A 20,341-nucleotide genomic window follows, 5' to 3' on the forward strand; every position below is an offset into this window, starting at 1 on the left:
TCACGTGGGCGCCGTGGCCAATCAGAGGAACCCGGAAACCGAACTGCGTTGTATTTGCAATAGACGCAGCCCCCTCAGCATCAACGGGGCACCGGTCGAGAGTAACCTCATTCCCAGCTTTATCTCGAGAGATAAAGCCTGGTAAAGCACTACGGCCGAAAGTGGGAATCAGGTAGGAAGTCCCGCCCCTGAAATCACGACACAGTGCTCATGAAAATGTATTCCCCCCAGAAACAACCTTGTTATCGCCTCCCTCGACAGGCTGACAGACCTGCTTGTTGTTTGTTTCGCTGGGGACTATAAACAGATCAGGGGGTGCCCGGAAACCGGAAAGCCTGTAGCCGGTATTTCTGTATTTCCGATTCACATTTTAGGAGGCATAGCTTTACCAGCCTAGGTCGAGAGAGTAAACAGTTTCAAGTACCTCGGAGTAACTGCACCCCATTGGATTAGACTGATGGGGGGGGGGGGGGGGGGTCCAGTTTCCTCATTTTACTTATCCATCTGAAGAGACCGAAGTGATTGGCGAGCCGGAAAACAACGTCGATATTTGGAATGGCGATCAGGAATTGGAATAATCTTTTTGGAGAACATCTGATCTGAGGTAAGCAATTTATTTTACCAGTCTTGGGGTAATCGGATCTGTTTTCACCTATATATCAGCGTTTTACCCATGTGTGTGTGTGTGCTGATCAGGAAATGAGAATATATTTTTCAGCCCGCTTCTCTAGCGTGCATAAGTACACATATACTATCGATAATCTAGCGTTTATTTGAAAACGATTCATAAATAGGCCGAAAAATGACGTTTTTTGTGTATTCCAGAATATTCCAGTAAATTCCGTTTATCACGGACTCTATATTTTCCTTACACTTTCAAGAAAACGAGGGCTTTTCAAAATGCTATAAAACGGAAATGAACAGATTAAAAAACAATCCGTTTTGACAATGTTGACTGCAAACAAGTCATTGATAAGCGACGGGCAGATTAGACACATAGCCATAATTTAAGACAGATTATGCGTTTAGAGCGCCATCATTGAAGTGGGTGGTGGCATTCAACCATGTTTTACCATCTTAACCAGTGGCAACCAAAGTGTTAAAAAGGTTTTTGTACCTCATTGTCTGCATTTTTACTTCATTGTACTTAGGTTGTATATTGTACTGTATGTAGTGTATGAAGCACATTCTCAGGGGCTCATACAAAACTAAGCATTTCACTGTAATGTACATGTAGGCCTACCTTATAAATGACAAATAAAAACAACCTTGAACTTGACCATCTGTCATTCATCAATTCATTCATTCTTGGGGAGGCAGGGTGGCCTTGAGATAGAGGCCGACCAGTAACCAAAACGTCACTGGTTCGATGCCCGGCAGGAGGAGGGTGTATTCCAGCTGTGAGCTGGCGACTGAAGGGTGGCTGGTATTACATCTACGGTGCCCACCATTTCTGCCCAAGTGCCCTTGAGCAAGGCACTGAACCCCAAAACTGCTCCAGGGGCGCTGCACTGCAGGCGACCCTGCGCTGACCCCTCTGATGAAATAGATGTGATGGATTGTTTGTATGTAACTAGGAGGGATATGAGGACTGTGGTATGTGTAACTAGGAGGGATATGAGGACTGTGTACTGTAATAGGAGGGATATGAGGACTGTGTGCAGGGGTGTAAAAAGTACCCAGAAATTATACTTAAGTGAAAGTATGGGTACAGTCTCAAAATAATATTCAAGTAAAAGTCAGAGTATCTGGCTAAAAACAGAGGGGTTGAAACCAGGGGTCTCAAACTCATTCCATCGTGGGCCAAGTTTTCATTTGATATGAAATTATTCTTCTGATAGCAGGTGTTTAATCAAAGATCCCCGCTTTCTAGTCTTGCACAAGGACCAATCAGCATGGGTATGGGCGGGTTCATTTTACATTGATGGGGATTTGATTGGCCGTTTTTAAATAAAGTGTGGCAGCAGGATTAATAACGTTAACGTTAGTTCGGCCAGAGAAACAAATAGACTAATTAAAATAGTTGGACCTGCGAGATTTGTACTTTGTAGGTCTGCATTTTAAATGTCGGGAGTAAAAAGTATGTTTTTTTTCTCTGAAATGTAATTGAGTAAAAGTACAAGTATACAAACCTAATAATACTAGAGTAAAGTACAAATCCCCCAAAACAGTACTTGAGTATTGTAACGAAGTACAATTACTCAAGTACTTTACACCCCTGACTGTGTGTGTGTGTGTGTGTGTAACTAGGAGGGATATGAGGACTGTATGTTATGTGTAACTAGGAGGGATATGAGGACTTTATTATGCGTAACTAGGAGGGATATGAGGACTGTTATGCGTAACTACGAGGGATATGAAGACTGTGTGTATGTAACTAGGAGGGATGAGGAGTCGAGGACTGTGTGTATGTGTAACTAAAAGATTAAGAGGACTGTGTATGTGTTACTATGAGGGATATGAGGACTGTGTTGTGTATGTGTAACTAGGAGGGATATGAGGACTGTGTTGTGTGTAACTAGGAGGGATATGAGGACTGTATGTTGTGTAACTAGGAGGGATATGAGGACTGTATGTTATCTGTAACTAGGAGGGATGAGGACTGTGTATGTGTAACTAGGAGGGATATGAGGACTGTATGTTATCTGTAACTAGGAGGGATTAGGACTGTTGTGTGTAACTAGGAGGGATATGAGGACTGTGTTGTTTAACTATGAGGGATATGAGGACTGTGTTTTATGTATAACTAGGAGGGATATGAGGACTGTATGTGTAACTAGGAGGGATATGAGGACTGTATGTATGTGTAACTGAGGGATATGAGGACTGTGTGTAACCTGTGTGTGCCTTGTGTACATCAACAATAAAACTACTTAATTCATTAAATATCCATTTATTCATGTTCTCTTTTCTCACTCTTACAAAGAATACAATCTGATCTACAAAAGTTCAGCGTGTGGACACTGGACAACATTGGTCAAAATAAAGAAGCTAAAGGAACCCAAGTGGCTTGTCCTCTTTTAATTTTTTTTTACCTTCAGCTGTCCAACCCCAAAAACAAGACCTGCCCCCAACACGACACCCCCCCACCCCCCCTCCCTTTGACTCCCTCCTCCTCCTGCCTCCGGTACCAACCTCTCTCTCTGCTCCACTTTCATCACTCCAAAAGTCACTCTATAGTCGTCCTCGCCCTCAAAACCAGATCTCCTTCCCAAAATCAGATGATAACTACTATTCAGGGTTAGAAAAAGACCAGTCCATGTGGCCCAAAGGAGATCTTAAAAAAAGAAAGAAAAAAAAACTTGAGAAAAACAGCGGAAAATAACTGAATTAGACAAAAAGGTGGATGGATGGATCACACAACCCAAAAAAAAAATATCATAACATGAACAGAAAGTGCTAGTTATTTTCAGTTGAGTTTAGCATCAGCAGATTTTGTGCGATTCACACGTCAACCCGGGCCGCTCGTCCAGCCCGCTCTCGGACCAGTCCTGCTCAGAGTCCCTCTGAGGACGATGTTGGGTGGGGGTGGGGGGGGGGCGCACAGTACATCTGAGTCTCTGGGCCCCCCCATGTGGAGCCTCCCTCTGATGTGGACGCCAGGGTCCAGGGTCTTGGGTATGGTTGGATGGGGAGGGAGGGGGGACGCCAGAGAACAGTCGGATGGCTGAGGGGACTGTGTACTGTTTCAGTGGGCAGCTCTAAGCTCCCCATGAGGAAAGCATGAGAAGATAAGATAGTGGCGCCCCCCTCAGGCAACGTAGTGGTACTGGTTAGGAGTCTCCTTGTCGCGCTCCATGTAGTCTCTGTCTATGAGCGACTCGATGCGTTTCTTTAGGTCGCCCGGCTGCGGAGAAGACAAGGACACATGGCGTCAAAAGATGAGCGAGATGAGCATTTCCTGTGAGCTGCCACTAGGGGCAGACTGGCTAACCGTGAGTGATGGTCCGTTCTCACCCAAAGCAACCAAGTCTAGCAACGTGGCTGCATTCAACTAATTAATGTAGAGGAGCGTATGCAGTACGATTGGAAACTGAATGAGCGAGTTTTGCACACTGCAGATTAGGCTACGTGCAATGCAACCTCAGTCATGCAACTTTCATGCCACTCTAGATCGACATTTGTCACAATTCTCTTTTACATCCATCTTCGTTATTGTTCATTTACGCATGCGGGTCAGTTCAGGAGCCTGACCAGTTCACACTGGAATCTGATATTGGCCACATTTAAAAAAATAATGTGAACAGCCAAACAAAACAAAAAATCAGACCTGAACAATAAATGAGAGATGAGCACTAAGGCTTGCAGTGTGAACACAGTCTAAGTCTAGTGTGAACTGTGTGATTCCAGTGTGAACTGGTCACTCCTGAACTGACCCACATACGCAAATAAACAATAATGATGATGACGTAAGAATGGAGGACACTGAAGTCACAGTTTATGGTTTAATTTATAAGTTGAATGCAGTAGAGGCAACTAATTAAAACAAATCAGACATGTATCTGATTTAGGACCACATATGAATGTGGCCCATATCAGAATTGAAAAGATCAGATTCCCTGTGATTTGTGCTGTTCACATTGTTATGAAAAAAAAGCTGATCCGAGTTACATATGAGCAAAGAAATCAGATTTGAGCCTTTTGTCTGCAGTGTGAACGTAACCTTAGATGTAACTTGCATCTTTAAAAAAGTAGTGTCATGTGAGAAACTAAACTAGTGTGTGTGTGTGTGTGTTGATATCCTTAGTGAAGAGGAAGGAGAACTGGAGGTCCAGGCTGAATACCTTGACAGGGAACTTGAGCTGGTTATAGAGCTCTGACACCAGCAGGTTGTGGCTGAGGGTCTTCCTCATCTTCATGATGCGAACCACCGCTGCGTCGATCTGATACTGTCTGTCCTGGAACACCCGCTCCGTGGTGCTGACCTGCTCCTCCACCTGGTTTGACAGCAGCCAGGACACGTCTGATAAGACTGGGGCCGGCTGACTACAATGCTTTTTATTTTTATAAATGTGCCTACATCAGCATGAGAAATTATCTCATCGCATGAGGTTGGGTGAAAATACCAAAATATTAAAAAGAAGAAAAAAAATTGCCTGGATTTACATTAGACTAAAATGTATTATCATACAGCCCAAGTACAGTACAATGAAAAGAAGTTTGGCATCCAACCAGAGTGCAAATGTAACAGGTATAAAGACAGTATGGTAGTAGTCATAACTAGTAAGAGTAGGTAAGGAATATGTGCAGATATAGTATCTCCAGATATGTAAATGTATTATGTGCAGGTAAGTACAGACAGATGTGGATATATATATATATATATACACGATAAGAATAAATATATATATACGGTATATACAGCATTATTGTACATGCTATCATACAGAGTTATATGGTTATATGCAGCTGTATAAGCAGGTATATTCAGACAGATATGTATATACAGATATATAAATGTATTTATGAGTTACATACAGCACTGTTGTACATGTTATCATACAGAGTATATGGGTAGACTATAGTATGAAGTGGGTAGTTTTAGAAAAAGATTATGTAAGCTTGTTTAAAGACCCTATTACCTGTGCCTGGTCACATATTACTTCCCCGGCCCTAGAACAGTGTTTCCTATTCTTTATATTACTTCCCCGGCCCTAGAACACAGTGTTTCCTATTCTTTATATTACTTCCCGGCCCTAGAACACAGTGTTTCCTATTCTTTATATTACTTCCCGGCCCTAGAACACAGTGTTTCCTATTATTTATTACTTCCCCGGCCCTAGAACACAGTGTTTCCTATTCTTTATATTACTTCCCGGCCCTAGAACACAGTGTTTCCTATTCTTTATATTACTTCCCCGGCCCTAGAACACAGTTTTCCTATTCTTTATATTAATTCCTCAGACCTAGAACAGTGTTTCCTATTCTTTATATTACTTCCCCGGCCCTAGAACACAGCGTTTCCTATTCTTTATTACTTCCCCGGCCCTAGAACACAGTGTTTCCTATTCTTTATATTACTTCCCGGCCCTAGAACACAGTGTTTCCTATTCTTTATATTACTTCCCGGCCCTAGAACACAGTGTTTCCTATTCTTTATATTACTTCCCGGCCCTAGAACACAGTGTTTCCTATTCTTTATATTACTTCCCGGCCCTAGAACAGTGTTTCCTATTCTTTATATTACTTCCTCGGACCTAGAACACAGTGTTTCCTATTCTTTATATTACTTCCCCGGCCCTAGAACACAGTGTTTCCTATTCTTTATATTACTTCCCCGGCCCTAGAACACAGTGTTTCCTATTCTTTATATTACTTCCCCGGACCTAGAACAGTGTTTCCTATTCTTTATATTACTTCCCCGGCCCTAGAACAGTGTTTCCTATTCTTTATATTACTTCCTTGGACCTAGAACACAGTGTTTCCTATTCTTTATATTACTTCCTTGGACCTAGAACACAGTGTTTCCTATTCTTTATATTACTTCCCCGGACCTAGAACACAGTATTTTATATTCTTTATATTACTTCCCCGGACCTAGAACACAGTGTTTCCTATTCTTTATATTACTTCCTCTGACCTAGAACACAGTGTTTCCTATTCTTTATATTACTTCCCCGGCCCTAGAACACAGTGTTTCCTATTCTTTAAATTACTTCCCCGGACCTAGAACACAGTGTTTCCTATTCTTTATATTACTTCCCCGGCCCTAGAACACAGTGTTTCCTATTCTTTATATTACTTCCCCGGACCTAGAACACTGTTTCCTATTCTTTATATTACTTCCTCTGACCTAGAACAGTGTTTTATATTCTTTATATTACTTCCTTGGACCTAGAACACAGTGTTTCCTATTCTTTATATTACTTCCCCGGACCTAGAACACTGTTTCCTATTCTTTATATTACTTCCTCTGACCTAGAACACAGTGTTTTATATTCTTTATATTACTTCCCCGGACCTAGAACACAGTGTTTCCTATTCTTTATATTACTTCCTCGGACCTAGAACAGTGTTTCCTATTCTTCATATTACTTCCCGGCCCTAGAACAGTGTTTCCTATTCTTTATATTACTTCCTCGGACCTAGAACACAGTGTTTCCTATTCTTTATATTACTTCCCCGGACCTAGAACAGTGTTTCTATTCTTTATATTACTTCCCCGGCCCTAGAACAGTGTTTCCTATTCTTTATATTACTTCCTTGGACCTAGAACACAGTGTTTCCTATTCTTTATATTACTTCCTTGGACCTAGAACACAGTGTTTCCTATTCTTTATATTACTTCCCCGGACCTAGAACACAGTGTTTCCTATTCTTTATATTACTTCCCCGGACCTAGAACAGTGTTTCCTATTCTTTATATTACTTCCCCGGCCCTAGAACAGTGTTTCCTATTCTTTATATTACTTCCTCTGACCTAGAACACAGTGTTTCCTATTCTTTATATTACTTCCTCTGACCTAGAACACAGTGTTTCCAATTCTTTATATTACTTCCCCGGCCCTAGAACACAGTGTTTCCTATTCTTTAAATTACTTCCCCGGACCTAGAACACAGTGTTTCCTATTCTTTATATTACTTCCCCGGACCTAGAACACAGTATTTTATATTCTTTATATTACTTCCCCGGCCCTAGAACACAGTGTTTCCTATTCTTTATATTACTTCCCCGGACCTAGAACACTGTTTCCTATTCTTTATATTACTTCCTCTGACCTAGAACACAGTGTTTTATATTCTTTATATTACTTCCTCTGACCTAGAACACAGTGTTTTATATTCTTTATATTACTTCCCCGGACCTAGAACACAGTGTTTCCTATTCTTTATATTACTTCCTCGGACCTAGAACAGTGTTTCCTATTCTTTATATTACTTCCCCGGCCCTAGAACAGTGTTTCCTATTCTTTATATTACTTCCCGGCCCTAGAACAGTGTTTCCTATTCTTTATACTTCCCCGGCCCTAGAACACAGTGTTTCCTATTCTTTATATTACTTCCCCGGACCTAGAACAGTGTTTCCTATTCTTTATATTAATTCCTCAGACCTAGAACACAGTGTTTCCTATTCTTTATATTACTTCCCCGGCCCTAGAACAGTGTTTCCTATTCTTTATATTACTTCCTTGGACCTAGAACAGTGTTTCCTATTCTTTATATTACTTCCCCGGCCCTAGAACAGTGTTTCCTATTCTTTATATTACTTCCCCGGCCCTAGAACACAGTGTTTCCTATTCTTTATATTACTTCCCGGCCCTAGAACACAGTGTTTCCTATTCTTTATATTACTTCCCCGGACCTAGAACACAGTGTTTCCTATTCTTTATATTACTTCCTCGGACCTAGAACAGTGTTTCCTATTATTTATATTACTTCCCCGGCCCTAGAACAGTGTTTCCTATTCTTTATATTACTTCCCGGCCCTAGAACAGTGTTTCCTATTCTTTATATTACTTCCCCGGCCCTAGAACACAGTGTTTCCTATTCTTTATATTACTTCCCCGGCCCTAGAACAGTGTTTCCTATTCTTTATATTACTTCCCCGGCCCTAGAACACAGTGTTTCCTATTCTTTATATTACTTCCCGGCCCTAGAACACAGTGTTTCCTATTCTTTATATTACTTCCCCGGACCTAGAACACAGTGTTTCCTATTCTTTATATTACTTCCTCGGACCTAGAACAGTGTTTCCTATTCTTTATATTACTTCCCCGGCCCTAGAACAGTGTTTCCTATTCTTTATATTACTTCCCGGCCCTAGAACAGTGTTTCCTATTCTTTATATTACTTCCCCGGCCCTAGAACACAGTGTTTCCTATTCTTTATATTACTTCCCCGGACCTAGAACAGTGTTTCCTATTCTTTATATTAATTCCTCAGACCTAGAACACAGTGTTTCCTATTCTTTATATTACTTCCCCGGCCCTAGAACAGTGTTTCCTATTCTTTATATTACTTCCTTGGACCTAGAACAGTGTTTCCTATTCTTTATATTACTTCCCCGGCCCTAGAACAGTGTTTCCTATTCTTTATATTACTTCCCCGGCCCTAGAACACAGTGTTTCCTATTCTTTAAAGTACTTCCCCGGACCTAGAACACAGTGTTTCCTATTCTTTATATTACTTCCCCGGACCTAGAACACAGTATTTTATATTCTTTATATTACTTCCCCGGACCTAGAACACAGTGTTTCCTATTCTTTATATTACTTCCCCGGACCTAGAACACAGTATTTTACATTCTTTATATTACTTCCCCGGACCTAGAACACAGTATTTTATATTCTTTATATTACTTCCCCGGCCCTAGAACACAGTGTTTTATATTCTTTATATTACTTCCCCGGCCCTAGAACAGTGTTTCCTATTCTTTATATTACTTCCCCGGCCCTAGAACACAGTGTTTCCTATTCTTTATATTACTTCCCCGGACCTAGAACAGTGTTTCCTATTCTTTATATTAATTCCTCAGACCTAGAACACAGTGTTTCCTATTCTTTATATTACTTCCCCGGCCCTAGAACAGTGTTTCCTATTCTTTATATTACTTCCTTGGACCTAGAACAGTGTTTCCTATTCTTTATATTACTTCCCCGGACCTAGAACAGTGTTTCCTATTCTTTATATTACTTCCCGGCCCTAGAACAGTGTTTCCTATTCTTTATATTACTTCCCCGGACCTAGAACACAGTGTTTCCTATTCTTTATATTACTTCCCCGGACCTAGAACAGTGTTTCCTATTCTTTATATTACTTCCCCGGCCCTAGAACACAGTGTTTCCTATTCTTTAAATTACTTCCCCGGACCTAGAACACAGTATTTTATATTCTTTATATTACTTCCCCGGACCTAGAACACAGTGTTTCCTATTCTTTATATTACTTCCCCAGACCTAGAACACAGTATTTTACATTCTTTATATTACTTCCCCGGACCTAGAACACAGTATTTTATATTCTTTATATTACTTCCCCGGCCCTAGAACACAGTGTTTTATATTCTTTATATTACTTCCCCGGCCCTAGAACAGTGTTTTATATTCTTTATATTACTTCCCTGGCCCTAGAACAGTGTTTTATATTATTTATATTACTTCCCCGGCCCTAGAACACAGTTTCCTACCGTTTCCTTCATCTGGATCTGGTTGATTTTAATGCGGAACAGTTTGTGTCTGAAGTCGTTATTAAAGTGGAAGCGGTCTGCATCCTCTACGTCTTTCCCCCGTGGGGTCTTGTTGAGGACACGGGCCTTCCCACAGGCCAGGGACTGTAGTGTGCGCCTGAGCTCTCCTTCCTCTGGACACGAGAAGAGAGAGGGGGGATAACATGTTATAGATTCTATGCTAGAGATTAAAGGTGCTATAGATAACATTCAGCCACTAGATGTCGCACTAGAGCACCAGCATGTCATATAACTAATAATATGTCTATACTACTATGCAATCAAGAGTGTAACACTCAAGTTCGATACTATTTGATGAACAATACCACTGACCCTTAGCTGCCAGAGTTGTACCCCTCCTGCTGACTTTTGTAAGTCGCTTTGGATAAAAGAGTCAGCTAAATTACTAAATGTAAATGTGGTTAGGAAATAGGGCTCGGGTTCCAAGATTCCTAAGGTGTATCACCATACTGACAGAGGAAGACTAAGGTGCATCACCATACTGACAGAGGAAGGTGCATCACCATACTGACAGAGGAAGGTGCATCACCATACTGACAGAGGAAGGTGCATCACCATACTGACAGAGGAAGGTGCATCACCATACTGACAGAGACAGACTAAGGTGCATCACCATACTGACAGAGGAAGGTGCATCACCATACTGACAGAGAAAGGTGCATCACCATACTGACAGAGGAAGGTGCATCACCATACTGACAGAGGAAGGTGCATCACCATACTGACAGAGGAAGGTGCATCACCATACTGACAGAGGAAGGTGCATCACCATACTGCCAAGAGGAAGACTAAGGTGCATCACCATACTGACAGAGGAAGGTGCATCACCATACTGACAGAGGAAGGTGCATCACCATACTGACAGAGGAAGGTGCATCACCATACTGCCAAGAGGAAGACTAAGGTGCATCACCATACTGACAGAGGAAGGTGCATCACCATACTGACAGAGGAAGGTGCATCACCATACTGACAGAGGAAGACTAAGGTGCATCACCATACTGACAGAGGAAGGTGCATCACCATACTGACAGAGGAAGACTAAGGTGCATCACCATACTGACAGAGGAAGGTGCATCACCATACTGACAGAGGAAGACTAAGGTGCATCACCATACTGACAGAGGAAGACTAAGGTGCATCACCATACTGACAGAGGAAGACTAAGGTGCATCACCATACTGACAGAGGAAGACTAAGGTGCATCACCATACTGACAGAGGAAGACTAAGGTGCATCACCATACTGCCAAGAGGAAGACTAAGGTGCATCACCATACTGACAGAGGAAGGTGCATCACCATACTGACAGAGGAAGACTAAGGTGCATCACCATACTGACAGAGGAAGACTAAGGTGCATCACCATACTGACAGAGGAAGACTAAGGTGCATCACCATACTGCCAAGAGGAAGACTAAGGTGCATCACCATACTGACAGACTAAGGTGCATCACCATACTGACAGAGGAAGGTGCATCACCATACTGACAGAGGAAGGTGCATCACCATACTGACAGAGGAAGGTGCATCACCATACTGACAGAGGAAGGTGCATCACCATACTGCCAAGAGGAAGACTAAGGTGCATCACCATACTGACAGAGGAAGGTGCATCACCATACTGCCAAGAGGAAGACTAAGGTGCATCACCATACTGACAGAGGAAGGTGCATCACCATACTGCCAAGAGGAAGACTAAGGTGCATCACCATACTGACAGAGGAAGGTGCATCACCATACTGACAGAGGAAGGTGCATCACCATACTGCCAAGAGGAAGACTAAGGTGCATCACCATACTGACAGAGGAAGGTGCATCACCATACTGACAGAGGAAGGTGCATCACCATACTGACAGAGGAAGACTAAGGTGCATCACCATACTGACAGATGAAGACTAAGGTGCATCACCATACTGACAGAGGAAGACTAAGGTGCATCACCATACTGACAGAGGAAGACTAAGGTGCATCACCATACTGACAGAGGAAGACTAAGGTGCATCACCATACTGCCAAGAGGAAGACTAAGGTGCATCACCATACTGACAGAGGAAGGTGCATCACCATACTGACAGAGGAAGACTAAGGTGCATCACCATACTGACAGAGGAAGACTAAGGTGCATCACCATACTGACAGAGGAAGACTAAGGTGCATCACCATACTGCCAAGAGGAAGACTAAGGTGCATCACCATACTGACAGACTAAGGTGCATCACCATACTGACAGAGGAAGGTGCATCACCATACTGACAGAGGAAGGTGCATCACCATACTGACAGAGGAAGGTGCATCACCATACTGACAGAGGAAGGTGCATCACCATACTGCCAAGAGGAAGACTAAGGTGCATCACCATACTGACAGAGGAAGGTGCATCACCATACTGCCAAGAGGAAGACTAAGGTGCATCACCATACTGACAGAGGAAGGTGCATCACCATACTGCCAAGAGGAAGACTAAGGTGCATCACCATACTGACAGAGGAAGACTAAGGTGCATCACCATACTGACAGAGGAAGGTGCATCACCATACTGACAGAGGAAGACTAAGGTGCATCACCATACTGACAGAGGAAGACTAAGGTGCATCACCATACTGACAGAGGAAGACTAAGGTGCATCACCATACTGACAGAGGAAGACTAAGGTGCATCACCATACTGACAGAGGAAGACTAAGGTGCATCACCATACTGCCAAGAGGAAGACTAAGGTGCATCACCATACTGACAGAGGAAGGTGCATCACCATACTGACAGAGGAAGACTAAGGTGCATCACCATACTGACAGAGGAAGACTAAGGTGCATCACCATACTGACAGAGGAAGACTAAGGTGCATCACCATACTGCCAAGAGGAAGACTAAGGTGCATCACCATACTGACAGACTAAGGTGCATCACCATACTGACAGAGGAAGGTGCATCACCATACTGACAGAGGAAGGTGCATCACCATACTGACAGAGGAAGGTGCATCACCATACTGACAGAGGAAGGTGCATCACCATACTGCCAAGAGGAAGACTAAGGTGCATCACCATACTGACAGAGGAAGGTGCATCACCATACTGCCAAGAGGAAGACTAAGGTGCATCACCATACTGACAGAGGAAGGTGCATCACCATACTGCCAAGAGGAAGACTAAGGTGCATCACCATACTGACAGAGGAAGGTGCATCACCATACTGACAGAGGAAGGTGCATCACCATACTGACAGAGGAAGGTGCATCACCATACTGCCAAGAGGAAGACTAAGGTGCATCACCATACTGACAGAGGAAGGTGCATCACCATACTGACAGAGGAAGGTGCATCACCATACTGACAGAGGAAGACTAAGGTGCATCACCATACTGACAGATGAAGACTAAGGTGCATCACCATACTGACAGAGGAAGACTAAGGTGCATCACCATACTGACAGAGGAAGACTAAGGTGCATCACCATACTGACAGAGGAAGACTAAGGTGCATCACCATACTGCCAAGAGGAAGACTAAGGTGCATCACCATACTGACAGAGGAAGGTGCATCACCATACTGACAGAGGAAGACTAAGGTGCATCACCATACTGACAGAGGAAGACTAAGGTGCATCACCATACTGACAGAGGAAGACTAAGGTGCATCACCATACTGCCAAGAGGAAGACTAAGGTGCATCACCATACTGACAGACTAAGGTGCATCACCATACTGACAGAGGAAGGTGCATCACCATACTGACAGAGGAAGGTGCATCACCATACTGACAGAGGAAGGTGCATCACCATACTGACAGAGGAAGGTGCATCACCATACTGCCAAGAGGAAGACTAAGGTGCATCACCATACTGACAGAGGAAGGTGCATCACCATACTGCCAAGAGGAAGACTAAGGTGCATCACCATACTGACAGAGGAAGGTGCATCACCATACTGCCAAGAGGAAGACTAAGGTGCATCACCATACTGACAGAGGAAGGTGCATCACCATACTGCCAAGAGGAAGACTAAGGTGCATCACCATACTGACAGAGGAAGGTGCATCACCATACTGACAGAGGAAGGTGCATCACCATACTGACAGAGGAAGGTGCATCACCATACTGCCAAGAGGAAGACTAAGGTGCATCACCATACTGACAGAGGAAGGTGCATCACCATACTGACAGAGGAAGGTGCATCACCATACTGACAGAGGAAGACTAAGGTGCATCACCATACTGACAGATGAAGACTAAGGTGCATCACCATACTGACAGAGGAAGACTAAGGTGCATCACCATACTGACAGAGGAAGACTAAGGTGCATCACCATACTGACAGAGGAAGACTAAGGTGCATCACCATACTGACAGAGGAAGGTGCATCACCATACTGCCAAGAGGAAGACTAAGGTGCATCACCATACTGACAGAGGAAGGTGCATCACCATACTGCCAAGAGGAAGACTAAGGTGCATCACCATACTGACAGAGGAAGGTGCATCACCATACTGACAGAGGAAGGTGCATCACCATACTGACAGAGGAAGGTGCATCACCATACTGCCAAGAGGAAGACTAAGGTGCATCACCATACTGACAGAGGAAGGTGCATCACCATACTGACAGAGGAAGGTGCATCACCATACTGACAGAGGAAGACTAAGGTGCATCACCATACTGACAGATGAAGACTAAGGTGCATCACCATACTGACAGAGGAAGACTAAGGTGCATCACCATACTGACAGAGGAAGACTAAGGTGCATCACCATACTGACAGAGGAAGACTAAGGTGCATCACCATACTGCCAAGAGGAAGACTAAGGTGCATCACCATACTGACAGAGGAAGGTGCATCACCATACTGACAGAGGAAGACTAAGGTGCATCACCATACTGACAGAGGAAGACTAAGGTGCATCACCATACTGACAGAGGAAGACTAAGGTGCATCACCATACTGCCAAGAGGAAGACTAAGGTGCATCACCATACTGACAGACTAAGGTGCATCACCATACTGACAGAGGAAGGTGCATCACCATACTGACAGAGGAAGGTGCATCACCATACTGACAGAGGAAGGTGCATCACCATACTGACAGAGGAAGGTGCATCACCATACTGCCAAGAGGAAGACTAAGGTGCATCACCATACTGACAGAGGAAGGTGCATCACCATACTGCCAAGAGGAAGACTAAGGTGCATCACCATACTGACAGAGGAAGGTGCATCACCATACTGCCAAGAGGAAGACTAAGGTGCATCACCATACTGACAGAGGAAGGTGCATCACCATACTGCCAAGAGGAAGACTAAGGTGCATCACCATACTGACAGAGGAAGGTGCATCACCATACTGACAGAGGAAGGTGCATCACCATACTGACAGAGGAAGGTGCATCACCATACTGCCAAGAGGAAGACTAAGGTGCATCACCATACTGACAGAGGAAGGTGCATCACCATACTGACAGAGGAAGGTGCATCACCATACTGACAGAGGAAGACTAAGGTGCATCACCATACTGACAGATGAAGACTAAGGTGCATCACCATACTGACAGAGGAAGACTAAGGTGCATCACCATACTGACAGAGGAAGACTAAGGTGCATCACCATACTGACAGAGGAAGACTAAGGTGCATCACCATACTGACAGAGGAAGGTGCATCACCTATGCCAGTAGCAGAGCGGATCTCCTCCACGCTGAACTCTTCTCCCTCGTTGAACATCAGCAGCACCAGCGTCTGGAACAGAGACACCTGGAGCTCCTTCTTACCCTGCGGGACAAGTTGGATTGAGTTTAGATTTTTTACTTCACATGCTCTGTGACGTACCTGTACGTGATCTATATTCGCATGTTCTTGGTATCTAAGGACATATATGGACCTCAGGGAATGTATTCCCAGTGTCAGAATTATTGTGTCTGTTACTATGCTTGAGTAAATTGTAGGGGTGTAACGATGCATCGATTAATTGAAATGAATCGATTCTAATCTGTTCGATTCAATGCATCGATTTGAATATGTTAGAATCGATTATAATCGAAATTAATAATAAAAAGATCTTTTTTTTTTAATGTTTTTTTTTGTGCGTGTGTTGTTTTTATTGACCTATAGTCCATTCATGCTGAGTGAATCAGTTCCCCCAGCCACATTTGTGTATTCAACATTTTTGGGGGAATTAACCGATAGAAAATGTATCGAATCGTGGTCAAATGAAGAGATTTCATGATGCATTGAATCGTTGCCTGAAGAATCGTAATCGAATCGAATCGTTGTGAGGTCGAATCGTTACACCCCTAGTAAATTGTAATGAACCAAAAGGAGAATATATATTTCTTTTTTAATTTCTTTTTAATCTTTGACGGTGAATAACACCATGCTAACATTGACCAGATGTGAAGAATTGCCACAGAGCTCATTCAGCACCTTCTTGATATCACGTGTACAAAAAGTCTAAGCAAATGAATAAAGGGCAGATGATTTACAGGTTTTTTTGTAGATGCAGTACTGAATTTTGCCATCCGGACACATGCCATTTTAAATATGAATATAGAATACAGAATATCATGCCTATAAATGAGCTTATTATGGCCAAGTCATACATCTATGGATCGGGCCAAATGTCCCATTTCCAATGGCGTTAAATCTGCCGTTACAGGGCAACAAAGACTGTGAATGAAATCTACTGTAAGTACAGTAACTTTTTGTCCAAAGCTCCACCATTTTTCATCAGATTGAGACAAATTCTTTTCTAGACGTTCACAGAAAGGTAAAGAAACAAACTACATTGTATTTTATGGCAATAACGTTCAGGTTTGTTCGACCCGTGAGATATAATCACGAAAATAACGTCAGAATTTTCAACAGCTTTGACAGAGGCTGGTAGTTTTATAGTTTTATAAAATGTCGATGTCTTCTCTTAGAACTACAAACATGAATGACAGCGTTATTTCCTCGTGTCTAATTAATCCGGTTTCTCAAACTCATATTTAGCTAAGAACACTTATTGATCCAACGTTATAGTCCGAAACGCATAATCGACGCTGCTCTGAGGGTCCTCAGTCAATCTGGTAACACGACACTGCTTGCCAGAGATGGGAAAACCCTGGACCGGAGTTTTTCTCTGATGCACTTTTTCACTCAATCCAATCCAATGATGTGCATTACCATCCGGGAGACGATAGGGGGCGGTATTTGCCCTTTTCGAGCTGAGAGCCATTCCCAATGATAACGTCAGGCTGGACGGATGAAAAATTTATAGATATCGCTAATAAAAGAAATAACGATTAAATAACGAGAAATCTCGTTATTGGAAACCAACGCATGGCGGCCAATAACGAGAAATCCCGTTGTTGGCAACCAATGTGTTAACACATTAATTGCCAATAACGAGTATTCTCGTTATTGGCCGCCATGCGTTGAGTGCCAAACAACGAGTAAACTCATTTTTGGGATCGTTACGCCATGGCATTCATAATTCATCCAGCCTCCCTCCGGGAGACAGCTGGACCCTGTCTGATATTGCAACACCTCAATACCGCCTGGTGGATTTCGGGCTCTGTGCATCTGGGGAAAAAGCTCCGCCAGAGATATGTTGTTACGTGGATGAATATACACACTCGAGTGCATGGGATTGCTTTCGAGACGCAAGAATCAATATGCTTTCGGCGTCTATTGCGTCAAACAAACGGAAAATGGATCTAGCAGATCGACGTCAAATAATTGGAATCTTTTTCCTCCAGTCTCATCGGGCACAGGTAAGAGGAACCTAACATTATTTCCAGCTTGATTGTCAATGTATGTCATTGCAATCTGTCCGATCAACGTATGGTGTCTTACTAAAGAAAGCCGTTACTGACAATCAAGGAATCATAAACGACCCCCACCCCCCTTTCCTTCACGCATGATGGAGCATAATGTATAGCGATCATATGCATTTGAAATTTTTAATGTAGCGTGTATAGGGACGAAACGCCAATCGATAATGTATAATCCGCATCAGGGCCTATAGCGCGCGTTCTAGGAATTACTGCTATACAGTCTAAAAACACTTATATTCTCGACGGTACTAACACGACAATGTATGAATGGGAAAATATAACGTTCCCACATCCTGAACGATAGATACCCGATGTTGAATGGGCCATAGTAATGTCAATATAGCTATAATATTTCAAAAGTTATAGCCCTGCAAAGAAGGTGAGCCACTCCATAGGGTTACAGCGCTGGCAGAGGGTGGTAAAGATGGGCATAATGCATGGCACCCAATGTGTTAAGAGTGTATGTGGTGTTTATGTATGTCAGTCAGCACCTCTTTAAACTCCGTCTTGACCACAGCGTGGCCCAGTGTGGGCTGCCACTGCAGCTTCCTCCCACTGTGTTTCCCCAGGTAAAACAGCTTAAACACCTCCTGCAGCTTCACCATCTGACAGAGGGAGAGAGAGGCAGAGAGAGGGAGAGAGACAGAGAGAAGCGAGAGAGGTGGAGGGAGACAAAGAGGAAAGGAGAGAGAGAGGCAGAGAAAGAGGCAGAGAGTGAAGACATAAAGAGAGAGAGGCAGAGAGAGTGACAGGCAGAGGGTGACAGAGACGGGGAGAGAGAGAGAATAAACTAAAACATCAGTGGTCCTATGTTGGAAGGAATTTGCACTAGGAATGGGCGATCTGACCTAATTTCACAATTTTAAATCCTGGGATCCCATATTATCCCCATTATGCCAGATGTAATTCCTAATGTTATTTATAGGGCCTGCCCCTAGCATGTATAAACTTATACAATGGCATGCAAATTTCTCGATTCTGATTGGCTGAAACAGTCAAGTTAGACGTTGTTATTTATCATAACACACGCTCGTGATCCCAGAACCTGCCCACAACCAAATTACAATCACTCCGCCGTTTTGAGTTTTTAGGAATGAAACCAAGATCGGACAATAATCTTTATGAATGGATGTATTGATAGCGTCATAACGACTCATTCAAAAACGATTCTGTCACGTGGAACGTGTTAGTTTATCTTTAGAGCAGGGCGATAGACCACCAGCCCTGATTCCAAACTCTAAGCATAACCGACTTCGAAAGAGGGCCAAAGCATTGCCAGTTCGAAATAAGGCGGAGATTAATAAAATGTTCAATCAATCCAATAACACACGCTCACTTCATTCTTAGATGGCATGCTTTGAAACAGCGCACCTCCGAGCTGCTTCTATAGGGAGGCAACTTCCCCCTTTTTTTTTTGTTACCTACTTCTTCTGCGGATGGTTGTGAATAAATCTCAATTATGCTTCAATTAATGTGTGTTTATTGTATAGCAATAAGGTTGGATGAATTCGGCAATTGTATAAAGATGTAAGCACTGTCTATCTGTAATAAAATTTTCAATCAATCAATCCAATAACACACGCTCACTTCATTCTTAGATGGCATGCCTTGAAACAGCGCACCTCCGACGGCAATTGACACACGGAGGCATTTTTTTTTTTTTTTTTTTGGAACAACTTTTTCTGCGGATGGTTGTCAATAAATCTTCAATTAATGTGTGTTTATTGTATAGCAATAAGGTTGGATGAATGCGCCAATTGTATAAAAGCCATTACACGCCTCGGGCCTAACAACCACCCCTAGGCATGCTCTAATTCTCATAACACACTCCTGCGCGTGATGTAATGCTTAAATATTCACCAACACACAAACCTCTGGGGGCAAGTGGACCTCCATGGGTATGTAGGACGGCCAGTAACCCATGGTGAGGATGTTGACAGTCAGCTCTATGTTGCTGGGTTCACTCTGGTTCTGAGTGTACTGGGAGACAAACACACATCAACAACAACAACTTGCGAGTTCTACAGCTATAGATAATAATAGATCATATATATAGAACAATAGATAATATCACTGCAAATAAACTGTGCATTTAATGAAGGCTTCGGCGTGTCTCTACCTGTTTGAACTGGATCATGACGTCTTTGGACAGCTCCATGTCCTTGAACATCCCCTCTAGTTTACTGGTGAAGGCCGCTCCGCATTCTGCGGGAAGTTAAACCCAACAGAAACGTCACAATTCCTTCTCGCTCGATCGCACACGCTCATATTGGTCCCTCTTGGTTTTGAGAAACACTCACAACTCACCATTTGAAACCAAGTCCTAACGAACAAACAAAGCCTTCAGCT

The 20,341-nt window shown here is 43.0% G+C and overlaps 1 protein-coding gene across 1 annotated transcript in view; it reads right to left on the minus strand.

Moving 5' to 3' along the window:
* Positions 1–3,120: 3,120 nt before the first annotated feature.
* cul4a (cullin 4A) overlaps positions 3,121–20,341 on the minus strand; it is a 57,624-nt gene continuing 40,403 nt past the window's right edge. The window contains exons 14-20 of the mRNA XM_084307668.1: positions 20,112–20,197; positions 19,865–19,972; positions 18,484–18,597; positions 15,842–15,947; positions 10,127–10,299; positions 4,785–4,937; positions 3,121–3,847 (exon numbers count right to left, since the gene is read on the minus strand). Coding sequence (XP_084163794.1) covers positions 3,752–3,847; positions 4,785–4,937; positions 10,127–10,299; positions 15,842–15,947; positions 18,484–18,597; positions 19,865–19,972; positions 20,112–20,197 — 836 coding nt within the window. The 3' untranslated portion in view covers positions 3,121–3,751. The remainder of the gene's footprint in view (positions 3,848–4,784; positions 4,938–10,126; positions 10,300–15,841; positions 15,948–18,483; positions 18,598–19,864; positions 19,973–20,111; positions 20,198–20,341) is intronic.

This window comes from Notolepis coatsorum (assembly GCF_963971535.1).
Source record: "Notolepis coatsorum genome assembly, chromosome: 2".
NCBI classification, from domain to species: domain Eukaryota; kingdom Metazoa; phylum Chordata; class Actinopteri; order Aulopiformes; family Paralepididae; genus Notolepis; species Notolepis coatsorum.